This window comes from Rutilus rutilus (genome assembly GCF_951802725.1).
Source record: "Rutilus rutilus genome assembly, chromosome: 14".
Taxonomy (NCBI): domain Eukaryota; kingdom Metazoa; phylum Chordata; class Actinopteri; order Cypriniformes; family Leuciscidae; genus Rutilus; species Rutilus rutilus.
Genome location: NC_140219.1, coordinates 25,383,752 through 25,405,027, shown reverse-complemented (window position 1 = coordinate 25,405,027; position 21,276 = coordinate 25,383,752). Strand labels below are relative to the sequence as shown.

Here is a 21,276-nt window from a genome sequence, read left to right as displayed (position 1 = left end):
GTATAAACTTGTCTGAGATCAGACAGCATCAGAAACATGATCAAATTACATCAGTCAAGCATGTGCTGAATTTATACATCTGAGATCAGACGCTATCGTGTTCTGAATGTATAAAGTCATTTAGGACCAGACAGATTCAGAATGTCATGCTGATGTTTTTATGAACTCCATGAGATCAGACTGAATTCATAAACCCTTCTGAGAACAAAAATAAATAAATAATAAAAGATATTTGCACTAAACCTTTAACCTATCAGCATGAGACTGGGGTGAGCTGAAGTGACCAAGTCTGAGATTGACAGGATCAAATTAATCAGAGTTGCAACACACCATGCTAACACAGGGCAGCTAGGTCTTAATAGCCGTTGCAAAAATTAACATATATCCAGTATTTTAAGTCAAGTAGAAACCAATAACAATATTTTTTTAATTTGTTAACTAAGAACAAAATGTAAACATTTTCAACAAAACCTCAGAAGTCGGCATCTTCACTTATTTAAATCAACTCAAGCTCGCATTTTTTTTTCATTTTTTTTATTTTCTTGAAAAAAAAAAAAAAAAGTGAAAAAGTTTCTCAAAATAATTATAATGCTACAGATTTTTTTTTCTGTCTTACTACAGGAGAGGAATACATTTACACAAGGGTGCTTATATATTTATATATCTCTATACTCTCAGGTATTAAGGAGGGAGAGGAATTAAGAACAGAAAGGTATTCCTCAAGCAAAATGACATTTAAAGTAAGGGGATGAGTGAAAAGAAAACGAAACAACGCTAACCTCCACACTACTAAGGATAAATGAATCTGTCTAGGTGACAATGGATCAGAGAAGTAGCAGACAGTAAGCTGCTCAGAAATAGAAAACAAACTGTAGAGGAATAGCACCTGTTGATCTCTTTAATAGAAGAGCCCATGGCATGACAGGCCTGAGAACCGATCTGATTGCCAATTGCAGTGTGTTTGTGTGTGTACACAGAACAAAGGGAAATAGTTAACTACAAAAAGGATACTCCTCGCCCAGTCACATTTATACATAAGCCCCACCCTGGACGCTTTGAGCTCCTCCCTCCTGAGCCGTTACACATCTGTCAAACAGAGAACCTCCTACAGACCCCATCGCACACACACACACATACCCTGCGTTCCTTCTCAGTCACACAAATATTCACAAAGTCTCTCTCTCTCCCTGAGAAGGGCGGCTTTTATGATATCCTCTGGATGAGCTTGTCGTCTGATAGGCAGTAGAGGGCATTGACAGAGAGCTCGGAGATAAAGCTTTCGCACGCCTGCCGCGAGACCCCTTTGCAGTTGCGAAGGTCCAGTACGGAGAGACAGGACAGGCGGCGCAGGAACACCAGACATCGGTCCGTCAGGCGGCTGCAACCTGAGGGTGACATCAAATTTAGTTTGGCTTAACGTCACTAAGTTGGAAGCAGGTTTGGTGTGCGCTTGCTCACCTGCTAAGTTGAGGTGTGTGAGTGTGTTGCGTGTGGAGGAGCCCACTGCGCTGAGGAGGTTGAGAGCACCATCTGTGATGGGACAATGCGAGAGCTCCAGGCGTGTGAGCAGAGGCATATGTCTGATGATCAGCCTCAGCGTGGCTTCAGTCACCTCCAGACCGCACAGCCACAAACACTGCATGTTCTTCATCTGGGAACGGTTATCACTGCCTACAGACACACAAAATATATATATATATATATACAGTATATTGCACACCCCTACTTGAAACCTGTGTCTAAGATAATATCGTAATTCTTGTTTTAAATGTGCAAGCTGACATTGAGTGTCTCTGCATGATGTAGCCTACTTTAATGCCGATAAATGACCACACAATTCAAGATATAATGGGCTGTTTTTCCCTACGAGTTGTCTTATTCATATCAAATTATATAATTAAAGGGGTGGTTGATCATGATTTCACTTTTCTAACTGTAGTTTGTGTGTAATGTTGCTTTTTGAGCATAAACAACATCTGCAAAGTTACAATGCTCAAAGTTTAAAGCAAAGGGAGATATTTGCTTTTAAAGAAACTGCTTTTTAAGGACTACAACAAACAGCAGGTAGGGACTACAGGACATTCCTCCCGGGTTAGTGACATCACAAACCCTCAAATTTACATAAACCCCGCCCCGTGAATGCGATTTATAGATTATCATGACAGAATATGCTAATGACTAGAAGATAACTACACATAAGCTACATAAATTCATCAGCTAACCATTCAGAAATGGTTGTTAGCCTGGGTTTCCCCCAGATTTTATTCATGCCGCTAGGCAGCCTGGACACCATTGACCAGATTTTCCCCTCAAAAAGGGAACCAATCACAGAACGGGGAGGGAGCAGCAAGACGATGACGACATCTATGCGACACACCGAAGCAGTTTGTTTATATCTATGGATCCAACATGGCAGCAGACGCGAAGTTACCTTTCGATGCAGCCTTAGATAGTGTTCTAAGTAGTTTAGTCGCTGAACGCCATCGTGTACACATAAATCTCTGACCCATCGTCTTCTTCCTCGTCGAATTTCTGTCGCTCTACATACGTCATCTGGTATAATTGAAACGATTGGCTATGAGCTACGTACAGGCGCATTTGATAGACATTCGTAGCGCCCAATAAACGGCTCTGGGCATTCGTAAACCACGCCTCAAATACGAGAAAATTAACATTAGTCTGACTTTAGCCAGGCTAACATGTTGTCACTTCTTGAGTCTCTCCTTCATTGTCTGACTCCGGTTTGAACATAAAAAGCTAAACGTTTTTTAAATTTTCAGTGCATGTCTGTGTGAGGTAAAAGGACATGAGCTCTTGAAGCTCCGCCCCCTGTGCGGAGCAGCAGCTCATTTGCATTTAAAGGGACAGACACAAACGGAGCATTTTTGCTCACCCTCAAAAAGTAACAATTTTAACATGCTATATAAAAATATCTGTGGGGTATTTTGAGCTAAAACTTCACATACACACTCTGGGGGACATCAAAGTTTTATTTTACATCTTGTGAAAAGGCCATTATACCACCCCTTTAAGCAATATTACATGACAAGCAAGAATGCCGTTTTACTTATCAGTATGACTGCAAATGTCACATTTGTCATTTTATAAAACAGTTCAATAAACAATAAGTTGTCATTATACACACAATTCGTTATTTTTGTGTTTTTTTGCGCACAAAAAGTATCCTTGTCGCTTGATAAACTATCAACGATTTTTATCAGACTATTTTAACAATGTCTTTACTAACTTTTCTGGGATGGCAGATATCGATTACCTAGCAGCCTATAAAGGAGTGAGCCAGCTCTCAGATTTCATCAAAAATATCTTAATTTGTGTTCCGAAGATGAACGAAACTCTCACGGGGTTGGAACGTCATGAGGGTGAGTAATTACTGACAGAATTTTCATTTTTGGGTGAACTATCCCTTTAAAGTATGGTTTCATTTTTTTAAAACCAATTCATAATTAAATATTCAATAAAAAAAAAAAGATACAAGACACCTCCGAGTTGCATTAAACCATAAATACATCCAAATGACTCTTCAGATGCGGCTTCTGTGTCACTTCTGCAGTGCAAAGATGGGTTGACGATACTGATTTCATTTGATTGGTAACAATTTATTCATGAAATGTATCAAAGACAAAAGATGATGCACATGTCTAAGGTTGAATTATAAATGTAAGAATTCCCTTGAAATCAGTTTAAGGGGACAAATATTGACTCAGTGGAAAATTAAACGTCTGTGACTTGTGAACTGTCCACCACACACAATATGAAAAGCTTTGAGAGTCAGCTGTCCATGACAGGCCTAAACCAGTTAATGTACCAGCACAAAAACGCACTCCACTAATTATTGTCATAAAAAACAAACAAAAAAAACTAGACAGATATTTTTTGACAATATCACACCCCTAATTTAAAGTAATACAGGAAACATTAAAGAATAAATGAGTGATTACCTGGTGGGTTGAGCAGATCCCTGATTTGAGCGTCCTTGACGCCATCTGCCCAGCGCAGGTCTAAAGAGCGCAGTAGGGGACAGCTTGGAGAGCTCAGTGCTGAGACTGATGTCCAATTACACCCTGATAGCACCAGATCTTTAAGGCCTGTGAGAGAGCGGGCTGTGAGTCATGTCATACAGTAGTGTGTGTTAAAACAGACGCAGTGGTAATGCGAGAACACACACCTGGCAGCCGGTTGATGAGCCAGCTGAGCTGCTTCTTGGAGATGTTGGCCCAGGACAGGTCCAGTGTGACAGGCTGTCGCTTGATGATGCCGGTGAGGGCCTGTGGACTTATAGTGCGGCATCGGCTCAGGCTGATCCGCGTCCATAAACGCTTGTCACAGCCCCTGTGACGACACCACAGTATTCAAATAAACAGACACACACCTTTGCTTTGTTCTGAAGTATATTGAGCTGCCTCCATAGGAAACATTTAAAAGGCATAATTTGAGCTGAACATATACTGCAGCATATAATGTAGCAGATTATATACTTCATGATGACGGTAATCCCAGAATGCACTGCCACAAAAATCCAAGCCCTCTTTTATTTTTTTATATATATATATATATATATATATAAAATGTTTTTGTCCAAACTTTACAGCCCTACAAACCTGGAGCTTTTAACAAGAAAAAAAAGGGAACTCCAATTACATTTTTGGAATTAGGAAACCCGAAATCATTTTCATTTCAGTTTGTATACAGTTTCAGAAGAAAGCTGCCTATATAGACGGTAAACAACAAGGTAGCTCACTAGATTTTGTAACATGTGTGTTGGTAATTGTGCACTCACCATTTTAACCAACTCTTGCAAACCGCCATACAAACGCAAAGCTCTGCACGAGTCAAGTAGCGGAACACGGACACCCAAACCTCTCTCTCCCAGCCTGGCTCGTTCCCCCCACCGTTCTGCTCCGGCGAGGGCCGTAAGGTGGAGCTGGGACAGGAGACGGAGGACTTTGCCCTTTCCGATCGAGTTTTTGTCCCAATTCTCTCTCGGGTTAGCCGGTGATGGGTGCCTTTGAGGTTTGATCTGAGAAACCGCACCGCGTGTGAGTGTTTGGATGCGCTTCTCGTCAGAGTGTGTGATGATGAAAGAGGTGATTTGTTAAGGTGCAATCTGTTCGGAGGCGAATGAGGCCTGTCAGAGCGAGTGGCGCCGTTACGCAAGGGGGGACGGAGCAGGGCTTTGTGGTTTTGCGGAAGGCTTCTAGAAGACAAGTTGGCTTCCAATTTTGGAACAATTGCGCTAGGGTCGCGCCGACCTCTCGATGGCTGTAACGTGACGGTGACGCAGGACCCCTGGCCTCTGACGTCATCATTTAGCACCACAGAAGTGTCAGATGGAGTCGGCTCTCCTCCCTCACTGCTCCCCTCGCTCTCTCCGTTTCGATGACTGTCGCCGTTCTCGTCTTCGCCTGCTTTAACGCCTCGTCTCTGAGGACGGTTCTCTTTCCCGTTATACTGTCCATTCTCTTTCCTCTCCTCCTGTTCTTCTTCCACAGAATCATCTCTTTCTCCCTCCGTCTCCATTCTCTCTCTCAGACCTCCACCTCTGCCACCGCCGCGTAGTCGTACCCCTCTCCCGCGACAGGAGGATGTCCCTCGGCCACGGGAAACGCCCCGGCCGGGTCCTGCTCGGACTACACCCCCTCTCTCCAGACTCCGCTGACGCAGGAGCTTTGGAGAAAGACAGACAGACGAACGGGTCTGAGAGACAGACAGAAGTAGAGAGAACGAAAGCACAGCCGAGTGACAGAGAGAGCATGTGGGAATGGTAAAAGCGGGATTAGAGATGCGCTGGGATGAGGGAAGCAGATGTTATAGACTCAAAACACTCACCGACTGGAGGATTTTGTTCCTTTCCAATTTGATCTGCAACAGAAAGCAAGAAATCAGACATGCAGCATTGCATTGGACTGATGTAGTCAGACGTCTGACAATCATCATCATAAAGCATGATCCACATTGCAGCTTATTTTGGCCAAGAACCACCCACTTAGACAGGAAGTGAGTATCAGACCAACCATTTAGGGGCTGGTTTTGTACAAAAATATAAGCATCTCAACTGTTCTCAACCTTAATAATAAGAAACGATTCCTGAGTATCAAATAAACCATCATATTAGAATGATTTCTAAAGGATCATGTGACAATGAAGACTGGAGTAATGATGCTGAAAATTCAGCTTTGCCATCACAGGAATAAATTTCATTTTAAAATAGTTATTTTAAATTGTAATAATCTCACAATATTACTGTTTTTTTTATAACAAATGCAGTCTTGATGACTTCTTTCAAAAAACAAAGATCTTACTGACCCAAACTTTTGAATGTTAGTGCATCTCCAGCTTCTGACAATAACTGTTGTCAAACATGTTGTCCGATGAATGGAAATACAAACGAATTGAAAGCAACTTTACATTATATCTGTAAACCATGTGTACACTTACTCTTTTCCTGAGCTGTAACTCCAGCGCCCCTGCTCTCCTCCTGTTCTGCTGGTGCTGCAGCAGGAGTCTCTGGGACGGGGGCGGCTGCCGTCTGGAGCGGGTCAGAGGCAGGGAGGAGGGGGAGGAGGGGGAGAGGGGCGGGCGACCTCTGCGCCCTATACGCAAGCCCCCCACCCCAATCCCCTCTCTGTATGCCCGCTTAGCCGGAGGACCAGACAAGCGACCGCCGTTGGACACACTGCTGTCCGTCTCCTCCTCACTACTACTGGAAGACTAATACCAATAAAACACAATTATCATCAAATTAGTCTTCAAATCTAATTATCATCTGTGAAGTCACTTAAGTAAAAGCCTGTTAAAACCAGATGACTTTTTGTGTTTCAAAAAGGACAGCTGCCAAAAGCAGAAAGAATACCTCTGTTTTCTTGCCCTGGACACATTTTGGACACTCCCAACAACTGGGAAGGTCCTTATTGATAACACCCTGACTGGGTACCTGCAAAATACATGTGGCATTAAGATAATATACATATAACAGCTAATTCCATAAAAAGTGAGATGTGGGATACACATGTACCTTTATACATTCTGGATGAGTGATCTGAGCGCATTCAGAGCATTCCATGAGCGTCTGGACGGACTCAGAGTCTTCAGACTCTTGATAGCCTTCCTCACATATGGCACATACTGCAGTAAGAGGTAGCGCCGGCTAGAAACAGAACACAAGTGTGAGATTCAGCAAACAACTTTTGTTGAATTGTAATTTTAATTGACAATGGGCACTATTATATGCACATTACCACTGAAAAGTTTGGGGTTGGTAAGATTTTTTTAATGTATTTGAAAGTCTCTTAGGCTGCATATGATTTAAAAAAAACAACAAAAAAAAAAAAAAAACAGTAAAAGTAATATAGTGAAACATTACAATTTAAAATAACCGTCTATTCTAATAGATTTAAAAATGTAATTTATTCCTTTGATGCAAAGCTAAATTTTCAGCATCATTACTCCAGTCTTCAGTGTCGCATGATCCTTCAGAAATAATTCTATAATGCTGATTTGCTGCTCAAGAAACATTTCTTATTTTTATCAATTTTGAAAACAGTTGAGCTGCTTAATATTTTTTTTATAAATTTGATCAATTTAATGTGTTAATGCTAAATAAAAGCAAACATTTCTTTAAAAAATGTTTTACAAAAGATTATATATTACAGAACAGTATATCTTACTGACCCCACATTTTTGCACATTAGTGTAAATGCAATGGTCAAAAGTTCAAAACTTTAACCAGTTTCTCTACAATTTTCAGTACTATCAGTAAATGACACTTAACACTTATTTTATATTATTAATGTATAGTGAAGAAGTGACAGGTACAAGAAAAATAACAAAAAATAAATAAAAATTTGTACACACAAGGAGAGACAGATATCAGGGAAAAACAGGGTTCTCAAGTTTTATCAAAAGCTTGGAGTGAGATCATATGCGGTTAGGGGAGGAGCCCTAATGGAGCCCCGCCCCCCAATTTTACCCATTGTTCATAATTAACCAGCACAAATTGAAATTATAATAATTGGTAAATCTGATAAATGACAGAGCAATTCATCACATCAAATATACTCTTTAATGTTATATTTCAAAATTACAAATATACAAAAATTACAATATAACAAACTGCTCCAAACAGTTTGGAAAAACAAATATTTTTGCATTTTGAATGTGTCTAGTCGAAATGGTATAATGATTTATTGTGTGGTGGGACATTGTGAACAAATTACATATTAGAGTATTAAGGTGTGTGTGTGTGTGTGTGTGTGTGTACACAAGAGTACACACTCCAGCTTATGAAATGTGTTTTGTGTTGAAGAAAATACATCTTCATTAAATTCCTTCCCATACCCACTAACATTTCCCTTAGTTTCAGGTAATGTAAGCTAGCCAAACTGAGCCAAAGCTTCTGGCCTGGTTGCAAAGTAGTTGTAGAGTTTTTGACTGCATCAATAATAATGTATACGATGGGCTATATATTAAATGTTCTAGCCTAAAAATGTTAGACGCGCTTTCTTCCAACTTACCTTCTCCATCACGACGTGTGTTCGCGCGATGTTGTTGGTTACCTAGTAACGAACGTACAGTGGCCGAGAATGTTCCGTCAACTTCCATGTGTTCGCGCATCTAGGTTGCCTAGTAACGAACGCAATCTGGCCGAGATACGTGCTGGCGGCAGGAAACTTCACTTTGTGTGCCTGCGCCTCGTATACAACATTATATATAAAGCTTGCAGGACAACTTGGTTGGCATTGCCTTTTCAGCGTGAGAAATACACGGTGTGGCGTGTGAGCGTGTGAACTGGTTGAATTGCGTGTGTCTCACGGCCAATGCGTGAGACTTGAGAACCCTGGAAAAAGGTGCAGCTCTAGAGAGAACCTTTAAATATTTGCACAGCCACAGCCTAAGGGCCTATACCTTTTTTTTTAATGTGATGGCCATACAAAAAACAAGGTTGTCCATTTGTTGTGGGTGTATGGGATTCCCTGGTGAGTGTGTGATTTCCCAACCTGACATTTTGTCCCAGTCTGGCCCTTCTGAACACAGATACTCACTGCAAGACACTGTCGGAGAACACAGCTCTTCTTGAGTCTGCCGGGTCCTCCAAACTTCCGCATGTCCCTACAGTAGTTGCAGTCGCCACACTCAGTGCGCAGACAGGCCTCGCAGCGTTTGCAGCGCACGCGTCTGCGTCTCATAGCTGAGATGGAGGAAGACGGCTTCACGGGCCGAGGAACCGGCGGCAACACGGGAGCTGAACCAGGAGCACGCGGGCGGTACAGCAGAGACAGAGGTGGCGGCGGCTGATACCACGAGGGCTGCAGACAGAAGGGGACACATTTTTACTTCCACTTCCTGGTATGTGCTGCAAGTACAGTGGTCATGGAACAAGTATATAACTTACTCTTTTGGGCCATTTGACAATTGGTTTTCCAGTGTAAGACAATTTGGGATTATCATTTCCATGTTCCTCTAGCAGCTTCTGTTGGGGAAAGCGTAATAAAAAAATAAAAAAAAATCAATGTGCTTGTGCTTTAAAAAAAAATTATTACTATGGCCACATGGCGTTTATGTTTGTACCCGTATGTCACTGAGTAGTGCTGGAGCATTTCTGATGCCTGATGGAACACATTTCTTGTGAGCTGGCAAATCCTCCAACTTGTGTAGTAATTCCCAAAGTCCCTCCAGCTCAAAGGGTGTCAGGTGAACTTTCACCCCTGGGCGAGAGGGAGGAGTGAGTGCTGCCTCATCCTCAGGCTCCTCCTTCACCTCCACATCCTCCTTCTCTTCACTCCCTGCATGATCATCTAATTCTCCTTCTTTGATTACATCTTCCTTCTTCAGCCCTGTGAAGCACAAATCAGATGTGCCAGTTTAATTACGGTTGCTTTGATGGTGGGCTGTAACGGTACGCATATTAGTCCCGAAAATATTCAGTACAGGTCTATCGGTTTGGCAAGCACGTGTATCGAACTAATACAGCATTGTTTTAACCACTGCCCACGAGGAACTTAGTGAACAATCGTCAAAACTAAGGTATGTACCAAACTGCAGATTTTTTTTATACCGTTACACCCATAATTGATGTATTTTTGTACACATTCACAGCCGTATATAAAAGGATGTGTACTGACCAATGCCCAGTGAGTGCTTCTGGAACTCAGGTGTGAGGTGAGACGTGTTTGTTAGACAGTACAAGTAACGCTCCAACACATACCAGCACATCTCAAAGTAGAAAGGGTAGCGGAACTTAGGAGGGACCTGTACAGATAAACCACAGACAGTCGAAAACGGTTCACAAATGGGTATCGGTGGTATGAATAAATCAAGTGTGTGATTGTGTACGAATGCTCACCCGTGTGCGGTCCTCAATGTTGTAAATGTTGAGCTGCATGGGAATGTTAAAGCTGTGCAGAAAATTACCCCCAAACACCAGAGTATCCATTGGAGTGTACACCGCATGGATCCACCCTACACACAAAGACACAGTGGTTTGCTCCCAGAAAACCCAGCGAGCTTCCAAGCTAAAGCAATTAAAGCATCATTAGATTCCACATGAGTGTACCTGAGGGGATCATGAATGTGTAGCCTTGCTTCAGTTCGATCCGTTGGCAGGCGGTGGCTTTATCGCCGAGAAAGATGTCACCTTGCTTCCCTGACAACACCCAGTTCTCATAGAGCTCCAGGTTCTGAGGTGTGGGCGGGATCAGCCAGAAAACCTGAGATCATTCAGTATAACAAGGTCAATAGGGACAGGTAATTACGAAATACCAGAGGGATAGATTGACACAGGTTTATTAATGCTGCATTTACAGGAAACAAAGAGGATTTGACAGGGAGAGGCTGATACAAAACAATCATGCAGTACTCCACAGCAATTAGAGCTGAGAAAGAAAAAGATTCTCACATTTACAGGTTAAGCGCTAAGAAAGCAAGAATCTCCAGCTACACTAGCATACAAAGGTTTGGGGTCAGTATGTTAAAAAAAAAAAAAAAAAAAAAAAAAAAAATGTATTCATTAAATTGATACATTTCAGTAAAGACGTGATATTACAAAAGACTTCCATTTCAAATAAACGCTGTTCTTTAGAACTTTACATTCTTCGAAGAACCCTGAAAAAATGCATAATGGTTTCCACAAAAATGCAGCACAACAGTTTAACATGAATAATTATAGAAATGTTTCTTGAGCAGCAAATCAGCATTATTTCACATCGATCACGTGACACTGAAGAACGGATCGAAAATTCAGCTTTGATATCACAGGGATTAATTACATTGATATATTGTTATATATTATCAAATGGCATTGTTTTGTTGTATTGTAATCATTACTGTTTTTACTGTATTTTTGATCAAATAAACGCTGCCTTTGAGAGCAAAAAAAAAAAATAATCATAACAACCCCAAACTTTTCAACCCTAGTATTTCATTCTGATCTGAACTCAGTCAGCACACACAAGTGTTGTACCTTTAAGACAGCACTCACCTTCCCTCCCCTGAGGATGTGATACCAGACTGATGTGCCACCAAAGTCTATGTGGAAATCTGTGAAGCATCCCTCGACACTCATCAGACAATACCTGAAAAACACACACACAACATATGAACAATCTTCACAAATCAAGTTCATGTTGCCCTAGCGCTGAAACAAAAACAGTTTAAATGGAATTATTCCCATGGTCTATCTGAATACTCGATTCTGATTGGCTGGAGGGTGTGCATTAATATAGTTTAATGCACAGGTAGTTCCAGTCAGTTTAATCGCTGTTCTATATTAATGCTCTGCTTACATTGACAGGACGCGCACACACAGCTAGCAGTGCATTAAACGACTTGAATGCACTCCACTTCGCTTTGGGTGGTTCTTTGCCTCTAAGTCGTGCATTAAAATAGTTTGATGCACAGCTAGCCGTGGATTAACCCTGACTTATACGAGTGAACAACTTACTTCTGTACTTTAGGGTACTGCATGTCTATAATGGCATTGGTGGAGTCTCTCTGTCTTTCTTTAAGATGACGTGGCCACATGTTGTCCACCCAGTCAATCATATCAACCTAATGAAAACACAAGCCAACACATAAAGAAACTGTTTCGCAGACACAAAGGCATTTTTGTTCGTGTAGAGCTCAACCGAAAATGACTTTTGCAGATAAAACTATCAATAGAATTTAGTAAAACAACATCATCTGTTTTATCACACCCCATATTCATAATTATGCCCTCCACAATAATAAAACCCATTATTAGCTGGTATCACATTCACTTTTGCCAATATCCACCACTTCCAAAAGCTGTTATTGGCACAGATTAATCAGCAAAACCGATACATTGGTTGACCACTATTTGAGCGTGCACGTACCGAGGCGGGTCTCTTAACTAGATTCTCTAGTTTTGTGTGACTGAACTCAAGGCTGATGACGTTATACAGCTTTTCTCGCTCAGATGGCGGCGTCTCGTAGTATCGCCTCCACTGACCCATTGACATCTCAATGCCTTTTTGAGTGGTCACATCCATCACGTCGACCATCCTGCGACTGCCTATCGGAGCAAAGGTAGGAGAGCGAATATTAGAAGCAGTCACTGATGATAAAAATGTTCAAAGTGTGAGAGGATCAAAAACTTTTCTTCTTACCCACAAACAACTTCACATCACTGACACTAAAGTCAGGGTCAGGCATCCTACAAAAACAGATAATATAAAAAAAATGAAATGATAAAGAGGTGCAAACAGCTGTGCAAACTGGCATGATGAAATGAGCCATACTTTAGGCCAAGGCCATCTGCTTTCTTGAAGATAATGGGGTCCCGGAGTCCCTCCCGTTGGATGTACTCCAAGGTGAAGTCTGCAGAGAACACCATACACGGTTAACTTGGATCTCCAAAAATGCAGAATATCAGTGACTTTTTTTTTTTAAATAGCAATTTTTCAAAGCAGCTTTACAGAAAATGCTGCCTCATAACCAAACTCAAAGATGGCTGTGGCAAAGAAAAATCTCACAATATAGTTAGCCTGGATAAGAGGAACCAAAACTCAGCATGTAAGTCAGTGCCGGAACTAAACATGTTTAACATGCACCTTTCCCATCCATAATTTTGACCAGATCCGAGTTGAATCGGTCACACTGGAGTTTCTCTTCAAGGTCAAAGGACCTCTTCCCTTCAATCTCATCATCCGAAATTCCATCGTCCTGGTAACGCCGCCGCGTGCCAGTCCGCTGAAAACAAATTACACGTTTATAAGAGGTTGAGAAAACAAAACTCAAGATTAAAGGCACACTATGTAATTTTTCACCACTAGAGGTCGTTTATTGAAAACAAAGGCGTAGATTGATGACGCCTTTATTTGTTGTCTTCACCTCCACAGCCGGCATGGTAAATACGGTACTCGCGGTAAATCAAGAAAACGAGATTTAAACAAAAAGACTAACTGTGTTGAGCCGTATAACAATGATTATTTTTCTGTCGATGAACGCATCCAAAACAGTTACTCATCAGTCTAATAAAACACACGGTCTGTGTCCTAGTTAAAATGGCTTATTTCTCTGCATTTAAACATTCTGGAAAATGCAAGTACACAAATCAACAAAATATATAACATTGCTCTAGTGGTTTATTGATATGTCAATCCAAAAATCTTACATATTGTGCCTTTAATATAGAAACGCAAAGGCCGTTTGCGCTAAATTTATCTTGATTCACATTCATATAGCTGCGCAGCCGGACGTTGATAAAATATCTTTTACTTCACACTGATGTGAACATGCGTTCCTATCTTTCAAATGCACCATATAGAGCCTTCTATGCCATATGAACATTAGAAAGGGTGGATCCACATTTAAAGCAAATATAAAATTAAAAAAAAGTTTATTTTACTGCTGTTGTGGCACAGGCTTTGTGATAGAGTGCCACACACATATGAGAATGAGGTTTTGACAGTCTCTTCCCTTGGGCGTGTTCACTGTAATATCAACAAACCCCTCGGGTGCGACGTCAGGCCTAGAGCGCCAGCTGTCGGCAGTATAACCACATTACAGCTCGGCTAAAAACTACAAACAAATGTTCCCTAGACCGCAATATGATTTGCATAATAGCTGTTGGGTAAATAAGAAACTTACCAGGCGTTTGCTATAACGTGAACTCTCCTCTTCCATGCTCTGAAAAAATGAATGGACAAATTAGACGAGCGTTTCTTGCAGACGCTCATAATAAATAGCATCAGGTGCGGCGAGTATCACTGCTTTAATGAATCAATCAATGCAACTGAAACTAGCTTGAATGACGGGAATACCCCTAAACAATCACCAACAAAAGAAACACGACTTCAATTTAAAGCACCTACATAAATAACAACAGTTACATTAAAAAAAGGATATGGATATAGGATATGTAGTCATCGAGACACGCTCAATGACTAGCCTACATTTCAGAAGAAGTGGGGAAAAAAGGATATTAACTGCTATAGACTGAAATCAGATGCATGACCGGTTGTTCATGTGTCTCAAAACCTATTAAGCAGCCTATCTAAAATAGTTCTGGGCATTAGGAGGGAGGTGAATGCTGTCTAGGTAGGCAGCTCACTAGGCTTTTGAGACGCATCTTTATAATCAGCAGTGCGATGTGATCAGACAACAGAGCCCGTTTAAATGCTCCGTTGTCTTCCCAAAAACTTCACATTCCTGAAACAATAAATCACAACGAAACTAACTTCCATATCTTAAATGCCAAACAATCGAATATCTTCCATCCGCTAACGTTACTCATAAAGTACACGAACAGTGACAGATATCTGACATTTATTACAGCTGAAGCTCCTCTAGTCTGAAGCTGCTAGCCTGAGCGAACGCCTGCACTACTTTTGACCGAGAACCAATAATGCTAATATAATTCAACTTTAAAATTGCCGTATTTTCATCACAAGACTCGGTTGTGACGGCTCTGTTGCTGAAAAGCATACGGTGAATTTAAAATACCAGAGTCAAGCCCCTGACAGTGGAGGCTAACCGACTAATCCACTAGCATTTCCATTGACAACCCGCGCTAGCCCGTTAGCCTGCTAGAAACAAAACAAAAAAAGACCTTTAAACAATACCTGGCCTTTAACTTTCGCTTTCTGCCGATAGTGACGAGTCGTTTTGTGGGAACAGGCTTAAAAATTCCCGTTGGACTGTAAATTCATTCTGTGCAAAAGTGTCGGTTTTTGACTTGATATTCTTATTTTTGTACGATAAAGTTAAATCAATCCGCTTTCATCCGCCATTTTCAGATTGTCATGATACACACACACACCACTACTATCTACTCATACGACACGCCCCTCAAAATCAACAGCCAATGAGATAGCGGTAATGCAAACTAGATGAAAGATGATTGGGTGAGAGCGACGCCATTCACAAGGGTGAGTTTTATCGTCAACGCCTCTCGCCCGTGCATTATATTACGGGAGCCAATAAATGTTCGGATTGTCGCTTATAACGGGCAGTTTATTGGCTGCGGAGTGAAAATCGGGTCATTAAATCAGCCTATAGTGGCAAGAATATTTTTGCTGAAACGTCAACGGACGCATATAATCTCCGAAAACTCATTGGTTGATTTTTTTTTTAACCACCACAATTCATAAGAAGAGGATTAAAACGAAGGCATTATAATAGTTATTGTCTTGTAAAACAACCAAGTCAAAAGCCACCTGCCATCATTCAAAAACACCCAAAGGGTGTCTGTACCCTGATTGGTCGCTGATGGGGATTAATGCTGCATGCCTTCACGTCGGAAATCTCCTAGTTCCCACTTCTGAAGTCGTGATTGCAAACTCGTTGCATACAAATTTTGACTTGAGAGAGCGTTCATGTCCAATTTTTTTTTACTTGGAAACTAGTATTTACGATAATTCCGATAGCACGTGAAGGCAGGATAACACAATATTTCTAAGACAACTTGCCTACTATGGATAATAGCAAATGACAACAAAAACGATTTCTTAAGGTCTCGTTTTAATAGATAATTACATAACACATGAAAGACAAGTATTCAAAAGACGTGTATTTTACTACAGCAACACAAAAACATACAACCAAACAATAATAATTTTCATTCCTATTAGACTATAAGACTATGAGAAAAACTAACCAGAAAAAAAAAAAACACACACAAAGAAATAGAAAAAAAATATAGATATCTCGGCTCCTTTCTGTAATAATTGTCCTTGTTTGAGAAGCAAACAGCACAGGAGTAGGCTATTGTGTTATTGTGCGGCAGGGGGCGCTGGTCTTCAGTCACTCTTGTTGGTCTGTCAGTGTGAGGATTTGTTTGTCTGGTTGAAGTGCACTACACAGCAAATGATGCATCTCTTGGAATCATGGGTCAAACTGAGAAGAAAAGCAGGAGATACAAGGGGAGTTGGCTGACGATAGTCTCGGTGTCATTTCAGCCTGAAAGATAGCAAGTGACAATTTGAGATGATTGACACAGATGGAGCAATTTTACCATTTAATAACAATATTTATTGGGTTAAAGGTTTCTGAGAAATGCTGTTGATATCTGAAATCAACAGAACAAACAAGTGAACCCCTAAAGGTTCATTTTCCCCCTAAAGATTGGCTACAAGTGTGTTGTGATGCTTGGTCCGATCCACTTTCAACCTAGCCTAGAAATCTAGAAAATTTACTTTGCAGCCAGGGTAGTCTAGCAACTCTCCGTTGACTTTCGGAGCTGTAAAAACCTAAATTGGGTCAGGCCAATCACATCGTGTATAGAGTAGGCGGGGCGGGCTTAACTTAATGACGACAGAGTTGCGACGGTTCCCTGCTACTTGAAAACAAAGAATGGCGGCTGCTGCTGCTGGTGAACAGTCTTTCGAATCGGCTTTGGCCGCGACTCTGGAGGACTTGGAGTTAAGTTTTTCTTTGAGAAAAGAGCAAAGAACGGCACTTAAGTCATTCTTAAAAAAGGAAGATGTGTTCGTAGTTTTGCCGGCCAGATTCAAAAGTTGAATCTATCAACTAACGTTAGCTCCGCTGTTGGGAAAACGCTCTGGTTGGTTGAAGCGCTGTCCTATTGTGTGCCGAGGGAATTTGAAAGACAGCCGTTTATCCCGCCCCTCGGATTGAGCCGTGTCTATGGTGAGTTGCCAGACCTACCATCTTGATGTAGGTCTGGCTTGCCAGGCTACTTTCAACCGCGTTTCTCAGAAATCGCTTACTGCACCTTTAATTCAGGTAAACTGGTGAATTTTGCAATTGAGGTGACTGGGGAAAATGGCCCAATTATCCTAAATCAACTATAGCCTCTCTTTTCAAACTTACCTTAAACAGTATATTTGACTGTTGTGAATACATGTCAGTGGTACTGTTGTGTTCATTTGTTTACTCTAGATAATAATATGATACTGCAGTATCGTTCCATGGAATTTTAGTTTGGAAGACATTATTAAAAAATTTAATAAACACACATTTGTGTAATTAATTAGGCTGTTGAGTCCACACCTTACAGTTTCCCTAATGTGAATACTATATTTAATTTGAATGCTTACCATTAAGAAAAGAAGCTGTAAAGGTAAGAAAACACAACAATCCCCAGAATCGCACAGCAAAGCATGATCATCATTTTCTTCTACAAAGAGAAAGATGGATATTTCCGAGACAGCAAAAACAAATAAGAGAACAGGAGAAAGTTAGAAACAGCACATGGGAAAGAGAAATACATTTTTGGCACCAAATCTAACAGTCTCAGCAGTTCACATTAAAATGTTGCCTATGGAAAATCATGCACAATACTTTTAAATTGACAAAAGGGAGAAAGAGGAATAAAACAAAGGAAAAGCTTATAGGTTTAGGGCCTGTGTGCGCATGTGTGTTTAAGAAAGAGAGATCTCTCACTTACCATCAGCTGTAGTGCACGTGGTCAAGAGTTTAGATTATATACACATCGTGTGTCATTGGCTCATAATACAAACCAAAGAAGAAGTTCTTCTGTTAGATGCTTCCTAATAACATGATTCTGCTTTTTGCGTAAAGAATATACATACAGCTCACAAACCTGCTAAAATCACCTCACTGTGACTCAGTTCAGCCTAAACAGGCAATGAGGCTTTAACTTCCCCGTGTTTAAGGCCAAACTTGAATGCTTATTGTCAACACGAGCCTTCTCATAAAATGACCCTGTACTGATAATGTCATCCAGTACAGCAATATGTCCTCATTCATCACTATACTAACCTACTAACCTACACTATGTAACTTTTGTCCCTCTAAATGCATGAATTTTGCGGAAGAACATTGTTTTGGATGTGCTTCAGCTCTGCGTGAATGTGCGGATGAATATAGTTATCCTACTGCTGAAGAGATATAACCAGCTTAGACTGCAAGGATCTCAAGCTGACTAGCTGAATTTGTTAGCAATACCCATAAATAGTCCTGGTACTTCCCTGAAAATACAGTTGTGGCCAGAATTATTGGCACCCCTGTTAAATATGATCAATATGATGATCTGCATTGTTTATCCTTTTGATCTTTCATTCAGAAAATTCTCAAAAATGGAACCTTTCATTGAAGAAAAAGAATTGAAAGTGGGGGGTAAATCACATTATGAAATTGATGTTATTCTCCAAAACTCGTTGGCCATAATTATTGGCACCCTTTTATGAAATACTTTTTGCAACCTCCTTTTTCCAAGATAACAGCTCTGAGTCTTCTCCTATAATGCCTGATGAGTTTGGAGAACACCGGACAAGAGATCAGAGACCATTCCTCCATATAGAATCTCTCCAGATCCTTCAGATTCCCAGATCCATGTTGGTGCTTCTTCTCTTCAGTTCACCACACTCATTTTCTATAGGGTTCAGGCCAGGGGACTGGGATGGTCATGGCAGAAGCTTCATTTTGTGCTCAGTGCCACATTTTTGTGTTGATTTTGATGTTTGTCTTGGATCGTTGTCCTGATGGAAGATCCAACCACGGCCCATTATAAGATTTCTAGTAGATGCCGTCAGGTTTTGATTTTTTATCTGTTGGTATTTGCTAGAATCAATGATACCAAGTGTCTGAACAAGATGTCCAGGACCTCCAGCAAAAAAAAAAAATAGGCCCACAACATTAAAAATCCAGCTGTTTATTTAACCGTGGGCATGGGGTACTTCTTATCCCTGTTTGCACCATAAGCTCTTTTTTAAGTTTCATCTGACCACAGAATCCGGTTCCTTTTGAAGTTCAAATTGTGTCTGACAACTGAATATGCTGGACTTTGTTTTTGGATGAGTGAGGAGGATTTTCCTTGAAAGCTTCCCAAACAGCAAGTTTTTTTTTTTTGTCTTTCTGACCCAAAGTCAGAGTCTTTCCTTTCCTCCTCGCCGTGCATTAAGACAATAGAGACACAAGTTCTATTCCAGGCAGATTCGTGAGATCTTCAGTTGATTGGAAATTATTGCCCTGAAGGGATTTTCAGTGATTTAGCTATATTCTTACAGCCACTTTCTCTTTTGTGAAACTCAAGAATCTTTTGCTGCACATCAGAACTATATTCTGTGGTTTTACTCATTGTGATGGATGATTAAGGGAATTTGGCCTTTGCGTTTCCTCATATTTATACTCTGAAATACTGTGAAACAAGAAGTCATAGCTATACAATTGCATGTTCCTAGTCACCCTGCTAAAACATGTAAATATTAATGGGAATACTTTAAAGATATTTTACTCATTAAATCTTTTTAGGGGTGCCAATAAATTTGTCCAACGTGTTTTGGAGAAAAACATTTATTTCATAATGTGATTTTTCCCCACTTTTAATTCTTTTACTTCAATGAAAGGTTAGATTTGTGAAAAAAAATGTTTTGAATGAAAGATCAAAAGGATAAACAATGCAGATTTATTTTTACAGCCATCTTTGTTCATATTTACCAGATGTGCCAATAATTCCAAAACTGTATATTCCAGCACAGTGCTACAACAACCATAATGAAATGACCCTTCATGATAGATAATGCTTTAGAATGAAATCTGTTCAAGAGCTACATAAGGGAATTTATGTTCAATTAAATATGAATAAAAATGTCGAGTAGTAAAAACACCGTCTCCGCATCGCTTTTTTACATTTCAAACCCCTCAGTCCTCGCCATCTCAAAAAAGCCAAGCTAATGTTGGTTCTTGTTTTATTATGAGCTCTGTCGCCTTCTTTTTTTGCCACCAGACTCTCCTCTGTTCAGCGATTATTTAAACCAGGTGATTCCCAGAGGTTCAAGATTAAGCAGCTCCATGTCAACCGTTCTCACTCGTTGTGACAACTACCCTCTGCCACTCTCACACCATAATGAATCAGGGTAAGACAAAAACACACTTTGGAAGGAGGATTGATGACTCATTTAAAAAAAAAAAAAAAGTTACATAGTATATCTTTAAGCTATATTGAACAAAAAAAGTATATATACACTATGTAGCTTTTATTCAAATATAATTCTTTCACAATGTATTTTAATTATTTAATGTATTCTCTTAGAAAAGGATGAATTTTATTTGTGCCTGCACTGCATTTTTTTTTATCAATTCCCCTTCTATAAAAATAAACATTTGTATAATCATAAAACAAAAGTTTGTAAAAATAATAATAATAATAATATATATATATATACATATATATATATATATATATATATATATATATATAAAATCCTTTAAATATATCCAAAATAAGTGACTACATGGTTCAAATTGAGATAAATTAGACATGTCATGAGTTATTAACATCTTTGTTTTCAGTTCTAATAATTAAAATTATTACAAGGCACACTGAACCTGAGTGATACTTGCACACTCAAAAAAATATTTTTGCCTCTTGTTCAGGTTATTTATTTAAAATGAGCTTAAGCAACATGATTTTTGAACATTGTCACAATGCCATTGTTTTAAATCCACCTAATATACTTAAAACTGAAGTTTACTACACTGAAAAAATTATTTGTTGAATTTAATAAAAAACATTATCGTAAGTGGTTGCACACAATTGATTTTAGCTACATTTAAACAAATGCATTAAGTTGAACTTAATCAATTTTAGTTCAACTTAATGCATTTGTTTAAATGTAGCTAAAATCAATTGTGTGCAACCACTTACGATAATTTTTTTTATTAAATTCAACGAATCATTTTTTTCAGTGTACATTAATCATGTTGTTCTTGCGTGGACATCCTTGACCCTCGTAATGACGAAAATGACGTCACGCGGACAGTGCGCACACCGACACGGCATGCGGACAGCCGGGCTTTAAGCTGTGTGCACTCAGT

The 21,276-nt window shown here is 40.0% G+C and overlaps 2 protein-coding genes across 5 annotated transcripts in view; both read right to left on the bottom strand.

Moving 5' to 3' along the window:
- Nucleotides 1-544: 544 nt before the first annotated feature.
- kdm2ab (lysine (K)-specific demethylase 2Ab) lies at nucleotides 545-15,319 on the bottom strand. 3 transcript variants are annotated; one of them, XM_084431047.1, is made up of 23 exons: nucleotides 15,099-15,319; nucleotides 14,125-14,163; nucleotides 13,086-13,224; nucleotides 12,774-12,852; nucleotides 12,642-12,688; nucleotides 12,369-12,547; nucleotides 11,957-12,063; nucleotides 11,495-11,588; nucleotides 10,571-10,724; nucleotides 10,361-10,476; nucleotides 10,140-10,266; nucleotides 9,586-9,851; nucleotides 9,410-9,487; nucleotides 9,060-9,323; nucleotides 7,034-7,165; nucleotides 6,872-6,952; nucleotides 6,457-6,729; nucleotides 5,848-5,880; nucleotides 4,799-5,685; nucleotides 4,187-4,350; nucleotides 3,960-4,106; nucleotides 1,459-1,671; nucleotides 545-1,385 (listed from the first exon to the last, which is right to left on the bottom strand). In XM_084431047.1, exons 2-23 carry the CDS (start codon nucleotides 14,158-14,160, stop codon nucleotides 1,204-1,206), a joined length of 3,798 nt encoding a protein of 1,265 aa, XP_084287173.1. In that variant the 5' UTR covers nucleotides 14,161-14,163; nucleotides 15,099-15,319; the 3' UTR covers nucleotides 545-1,203. The 3 variants fall into 3 exon arrangements, with proteins under 3 accessions (XP_084287173.1, XP_084287171.1, XP_084287172.1); XM_084431045.1 differs by having other exon boundaries at nucleotides 4,799-5,715; nucleotides 15,099-15,314; XM_084431046.1 differs by having other exon boundaries at nucleotides 4,799-5,715; nucleotides 14,125-14,161; nucleotides 15,094-15,230.
- A 656-nt stretch (nucleotides 15,320-15,975) lies between these two features.
- stx3b (syntaxin 3b) overlaps nucleotides 15,976-21,276 on the bottom strand; it is a 30,557-nt gene continuing 25,256 nt past the window's right edge. The window contains exons 10-11 of one of the 2 annotated variants that reach the window (XM_084430352.1): nucleotides 17,535-17,614; nucleotides 15,976-16,434 (exon numbers count right to left, since the gene is read on the bottom strand). In XM_084430352.1, the coding sequence (XP_084286478.1) occupies nucleotides 17,537-17,614 (78 nt within the window). In that variant the 3' untranslated portion in view covers nucleotides 15,976-16,434; nucleotides 17,535-17,536. The remainder of the gene's footprint in view (nucleotides 16,435-17,534; nucleotides 17,615-21,276) is intronic. The other variant, XR_014629817.1, reaches the window with a different exon arrangement.